Source organism: Phoenix dactylifera, chromosome 15 (genome assembly GCF_009389715.1).
Source record: "Phoenix dactylifera cultivar Barhee BC4 chromosome 15, palm_55x_up_171113_PBpolish2nd_filt_p, whole genome shotgun sequence".
Taxonomy (NCBI): Eukaryota; Viridiplantae; Streptophyta; class Magnoliopsida; order Arecales; family Arecaceae; genus Phoenix; species Phoenix dactylifera.
Genome location: NC_052406.1, coordinates 3,096,277 through 3,102,638, shown reverse-complemented (window position 1 = coordinate 3,102,638; position 6,362 = coordinate 3,096,277). Strand labels below are relative to the sequence as shown.

The 6,362-nt window shown below is 37.0% G+C and overlaps 1 protein-coding gene across 1 annotated transcript; it reads right to left on the bottom strand.

Moving 5' to 3' along the window:
* Positions 1-392: 392 nt before the first annotated feature.
* On the bottom strand, positions 393-5,056 carry LOC120113247 (heavy metal-associated isoprenylated plant protein 7-like). The gene is made up of 5 exons (XM_039134113.1): positions 4,882-5,056; positions 4,182-4,365; positions 3,186-3,376; positions 2,516-2,603; positions 393-848 (listed from the first exon to the last, which is right to left on the bottom strand). The coding sequence occupies exons 1-5, from the start codon at positions 4,888-4,890 to the stop codon at positions 505-507; spliced, it is 816 nt and encodes a 271-aa protein (XP_038990041.1). The 5' UTR covers positions 4,891-5,056; the 3' UTR covers positions 393-504.
* Positions 5,057-6,362: the final 1,306 nt, after the last annotated feature.

Below are 6,362 nucleotides of genomic sequence, written 5' to 3'. Positions count from 1 at the left end.
ATTGATTTAAATTAGGCTTGAAACAATACATGTAGCTTAATGGTTCATAAAATTTCTTAGGGTTCAAATACATCAAGCGTTGCCACGGTATAATAGCAGTAGTTTTGCAGAAAGCTTATCGATGGATCAAATATTGTTTACCTATTTAAAACCTAGGATGCACGCCACAAGGGTCAGAGAAATCAATTAATCAAACATTTTACAGGAATTTTAGCACCTTAAATGAGTATCAACTCTTGTGTATTAAGCCATAGGCCTTTCACATCTGAAGATAAATATAAAGGAACTAAGCAATGAGGTCAATTTTGTTAGCAGCAACATAAGTAAGGAGGACCATAAAAATATGAAATTTAGGAAACCTATTACTGGATGAAAAGATGAGCCAGACTCAGAGATCAAGAAATATAGCTTAATATTTTCCCCACTAGCCACTAAAATATGCACTAGCACACATATGCATACAAAATATAACTTAGCAAAACATTTTAAGTTCACATTCTTTGGTTACATAATGGTGCAAGCATTTGGATTCTCATCACTGAAAATTTGAGGTGGGTATGCATACTCAACAGAGTATCTAAGAGGCCAATATTCATATTTTTTAACATCAATCTTCTTGTCATCTTCTCCATTTTCTTTCTCTTCTTTCTTTTCACCTTCACCTTTCTCTTCCTTCTCCTCTTCCTTCTTCTCTTCTTTCTTCTCTTCTTCCTTCTTTTCCTCACCTTGCACTATTGAAGCTTGCTTTCTGGTTCGTCTATGCACATTCTCCACCAATTTTACTGGGTCTATCATGCCTTTAACAATCACTTGATCGTTTGGCAGGTCTGTCGCCACTGACTCCACACCTATTTAAAAAAAGAAAAATAAAAAAAACCCAATTATGAGTTTTTATTAGTTCATTCAGTAATTGATTATGATGATTGACCAAAGAATACTATGGTAATCAGGGCCGGCCCGAGCCTTAGGCGACTGAGGCGGTCGCCTAAGGCCCCGGGCCAATGGAAGGCCCCCAAGAGGTGGAGAGAGAGAGAGAGAGAGAGAGAGAGAGAGAGAGAGAGAGAGAGAGAGAGAGAGAGAGAGAGAGAGAGAGAGGGGGAGAGGGAAGTTTCTTGGGTCTGACCGTGACCAAAAGGAAGCAAAGGCCCCATGTAAAATGGGAATAGGAGCTGGCTACGAGTCTTTCCCCTTGATGGAAGGGAGGTGGAGAGTTTTCTGGCCTGCAGAGGGGAAATTTAGGAAGTTGGGGACGGTAGTTTTGTTTTGGATGGAGAGAGAGAGAGAGAGAGAGAGAGGAGGGATTTGGTTGGCTTGATACACGCCTGAAGCCCCTCTTATCTTTCATCCCTTCTCTTGTTTGGTTTTGGTCTTGGTTTTCCTTCCCTCACATTACTCCTGATCTAGCTGGGCCATCAGGAAGAAAGGGGGATTGGAAATGGACTTCTTGGAGGGTGGAGATTCTTTTAATTTTCTCCTCTCGGTTTCTTCTCCCCTCTTGGGTGGTAGAGAGAGAAGGAGGGAGGGGGTTGAATGGCTGCTATGCTGTGATGTTGCGGTTGCTGCTTGGGTACTCACTTGAAGGGGAGATGGTGGGATGGGACTTTTATTAATTAGATGGAGTCAATTTTCCATAATGCCCCTACTTTCTCTTACAGAGAGGTTCCTTTCTGGACAAATTCTTTCTTTTATCTTGACCATGAAGTGCCATGGGATGACCTTTTGCTATTCTGCGCTTGCTTGACATGATAAACAATATTGCCAAGCATTATCTCAGTTATTTAATCAGTTTCATGGCCCTTAGGATAATTACTTTTCTATACTTTCATTTAAAAATAATATTAAATTAAAAAGATTTCTTGCCTATCTTTGTTAGATTCATGTATCTTTGTTGAAATAGTGTACTTGATAGCTATTTATTTTCATATCATTTTTTTAAATATTTTATACTTATTAAAAAAATTTATTATTAAAAAAAAAGAGGCCTTATTCATTTGATTTGCCTTAGGCCCCCAAATGAATTGGGCCGCCCCTGATGGTAATGGTGTACATCTTTTAGAAGAATTAATGAGTTTTTAAATCCAGAACTATTAAAATGCAAAATAGGTAATGGATACGCAGTAGAATGCAGTTCAAGCTTGTGATAGATATTATGCTAGATGGCCACACAGAAATGATAAAGACCCAATTATGATCTGCTATTCTTTGGCACAAAGTGGCAGCAATCCATGCCGGCATTGAAGTGCCAATGTCGAACCCCATGGCTAACTTTCTTTGCATAACCTTAGTGGACCATTAATGAGTTATTCACAATGATCCTGCTAGGGAGTTGAAGCAGCTGGCCTTCTATCTCAACCATTGGAGCTCTTGGAGAGCTGGAGGATTAATGAAGATACTTCATATCCAGTGACATGTTAATTGATTGATATAACTAAAGTATGCAAGATTAATTGAAGAATTCTTTTCAGTTTTGGTGTTGAGTAATGAATCATATATTAAAACCAGGATCATGACATACCATCCATCTTTTTTATCCGCCTCTGTAAAACTTGTGCACATGCATCACAATGCATTCGGACTTTCAATACGACTGTAATCGCCTTTGGCTGCGATTGAAACCGAAAAAGATAAATCAACTAATGATTAAGCTAACAAGATGAAAGAAATTATGCAAGTTCGCAAGGAGGACAAGATACAAGTATATGCAGAGTACTTTTACGTCATAGCATTGTTATTAAAACCTAAAGAAGAGGCCTAACTTGAGGAGTTTTAAATTTTTTCTATTCAACATACATATGAATTCTAAAACACTTCAATTCATATCAACAAAATTAGCTGCAGATCGGTATTCAATTTTATATTAATAAATTCTGTCATAATAATGAATTTAATGGATCTATCCTGTTTTGACAATGTTGCAGAGTTAGGAATCTAGATTACATATATTAATTTGAATAAGAAAAAAGTATTAGTTGATGTAGCATGGTCCTAGATAACTGTCTTTGCAAGCTTTGATGTTCTACAAAGGTTAGCAAATAGAAGTAGCTATTCCACAACTGAAAATTGCTGCCTAGAAGAGCCATATGGCTTAGATGAATAGATTGTTTTAAACAACATCCTTCTATCACTAATAAAGTACTCCTAGATTTAATGTCAGTCCTAAGAAAACAAAGAAAAGCATAGCAAACCTCTTCCTTCTTTTCTTCTTGTGGGGGTTCCTCTTTCTTCTCCTCCTCGGAAGGCCTAGGAAGGGGAGAGATTAGTTCCACCCTCTTGCCAGTCTTCTTCTGAATCCTCTCACATACTTTTATTGGGTCTGCTCCCTTTCCTTTCACCACCACTGTCCTGGATCTGCTATCTGTCTTCACATCTTCAATACCTATTAAGATTACAAATGAACCATTTCAGATAAAAGATGCCGCATTTGCATAGAATGATTAATAGGTGGCGATTGATGATAAAACTTTTTCAGTACTATTTCTTTGAGAGAAAATTTTCATTACTATTGGATCATGAACCTTCAGATGTTAATGAATATGAGGGATTTAATTGAGATATTTCATGATGATGTTGGTTGGTTATACATTCTTTAGGCCAAGTTGTTAGTTAAAAAAAAAGTTAATTGTTTTCAACAGGGACTCAGGCTACGAACCATGAATATTACTTATTTATCAACTAATTCCTGGCTATGAACCATGCTACTGCTACCCATGATCATGTGCTTATCTTCATTATAAATATGGATATTCTTGAACAAAAGTAATATGCCATCAAAGCTTTTCTCACTTATAATATATAGCAAATTATCTTTTCAGAAACATTCGCTAGAACTGGATCGATATATAAACAATTGGTTGGGAAAACTAGGAAAATCCAACATGAAACAGTGGCAAGTCTACCTACAAGGCGTAAAGCAGCGTAGCATCCAAATTAATGGAATAGTGCAAGACATGTTATTTTCTTAACTTCAAGTTTCTATTAATTCTTATATCTTTCTCTCAATTTAGCATCAAGATTCGAAGTCTAGGAACAGGGGATATCGGCTAGAGCTGAGGTTCAGGTAATTCTTCTCAGACCATTCATTTGCTTCTAGTCTTTGATTTCCAGCCAATTATTTAACAAACCATCTTCAGACTATTCTGGTGAAAAGGAGAGAAAGCTATGGTAAGGAAAGAAGAAGATACCTTCAAATCGCCTCAGAGACCTTTCAACTTTTTTTGCACAGCCCTCACAGTGCATGTCCACTTTGAGCACTACCTCTGGTGTCTCTTCTTCCTTCTTCTCCTCTTTCTTCTCTTCTTCTTTATTCTCCTCGGCACCCTCTGCCTTCTTCTCTTCTTGTTCCTTTTGCTCCTCTTCCTTTTGCTCCTATACATTAAAAAAAGAAATTCAAATTATATGTAAAGAAGATCTGAAAAAAAATCATGTAGAAATACAATTCATGCATTACTGTTTAATCATGTAAGGCCTATTTGCAAAAACATATTATATAAATTATATTCTTAACATGAACTCCATGCAGCCATATTTTGATTGCGATAAGACCACCCTGTTTCTAATTATGAAATTTAAATTTAAAATACAAACTTTTTTTTTTTCTTTTGAGGAAAAGTTGATGGTTCACCTCATTTCTGATATCAAAATGTGAAGGAAGCAAACTAAAATAATTTGATCAAACTCAAGCACTCATCCCTTTCACGTAAGGTGTAACAAGACCATGCAATATTCAGTTTTGAATCCAAGGCTTAAAATGATCTTACACCTTAATTATCGCATAGAACCAACAATTTTAGTGATAATATCCTAGAGACGAACTTATAAAATATTACAAACTACAAAGGAATGAAGAACTGAGGACAATTGCAATGTAAAAACTGTACTTACTTCACCCATTTTTATGCGAAGTTATATAGCCGCTTTGGTTTGCAGGAAATTAGTGTGACACAAAAGCTGCAGAATTTTTTCCCCCTTCTTCTGTTTTTGGGAGTGCAAAGGAGAAAAGAGAGCCCAAGGCCCTTCTCTAACTCTTGCTTCTTCTCTTCCCCTTCCTCTCCAATAGATGTTATAAAGGAGCACAAGGGTTTATATAGACAACTAGGGGTGGAGATTCAGCCACTCTCTAGACGCCGAGTTGTTTTACGTATTTTGGATTATAATTAAGTCATTTAGCGTGAAAATTGTAGTTATCTTAAGATACATAAAGCCCTTTGTCTGTTTCCTAAAATCGAATAAATGTAGGGCTTGCTTTCAAGCTTAGCCATAGTTTCTAAAGTTCTTACATAAATAGCTTGACCAAGTTGGGCTAATCAAAGAATTGCTGGCGTCATAGTAGGGATACAAATAGACCAAGTTGATGTGAACTTGACCTAATTCATCCAACATATTATCATGTCCACCTGATACTAGATAAGGAACAATGAAGTAAGTCTTTACCACAAGAACAGAGGTTGTATCCTCCATTCCCGTCTTTCGCATGAATCTACCGTTGGATCACGTAATAGTCACTTCGAGATATATATATATATATAGATAGATAAATAAAGAAGTTCGACATGCATCGAGAATTGTCTAGAGCATATTCCAATGATCGGCGTCGATGTTGTGAAAGAAGATCAATTATTTTTTCATATGAAAGATGCAATTCGAACCCAGCTACAATACTAATGTGAAATTTACAGGTGACTGAGGTTGACATAGAGACATCCAAGCATTATTCACAAGAGACAGCACAATATTTGTGATTGAGTTCATCAGTGTTGTGTGGGCCCCATCATATTGGATTCCAAAGCCCTGCAATCATCAAGAGAAGGAAGGCCATGGGAATCAATGGAGAGGAATCCAGCAGGTGCCCCACCCCTAGAGGCCAATAGATGGGTGGCACCTGTGAGGATGGGCATCCATTGTCGTCAACCTACCTAGGAGAGGGCAAAGAGGCCGGAGATTAGAAAGGAGAAGTTGATGGGGCTTGTGTCCTTACATGGCCAATTTGCCATGAAGAATCTCAGAAAGCTAGGGGAGGGTAACCTCTGATGGTGCCAACTGGGACACGGACTTCTCGTGTTCCCCACATCAAGGTCCTCATGATTGACGAGGGCTGACGAACATGTAATCCGGCCACAGCACATAGAACACCAATGAATTCAGATAGGTTTTAGCTTTAGTTGCTATTTTGTTATAACAGCCATATTTATTATTTGCACAAAGTTACCTAAATAAAATAATATTATTAATATTCTCAAAAAAAAATTTTAAAAAATGAAAGAATTACGAAAGTAGGGCATAATTTCTATTTTCTTTTATTTATGATCCATATCTCATAAATCAAGGTACATAGCTCATATTTATAATATTAGTGAGATTCTTCT

Excerpts from the sequence above, each read along its gene's own strand:
- LOC120113247 (XM_039134113.1), bottom strand. Across the intron at positions 3,377-4,181 it reads GTCTCTGAGGCGATTTGAAG|GTATTGAAGATGTGAAGACA; the intron begins GTATCTTCTTCT and ends TAATCTTAATAG. Across the intron at positions 849-2,515 it reads GCGGATAAAAAAGATGGATG|GTGTGGAGTCAGTGGCGACA; the intron begins GTATGTCATGAT and ends TTTTTTAAATAG.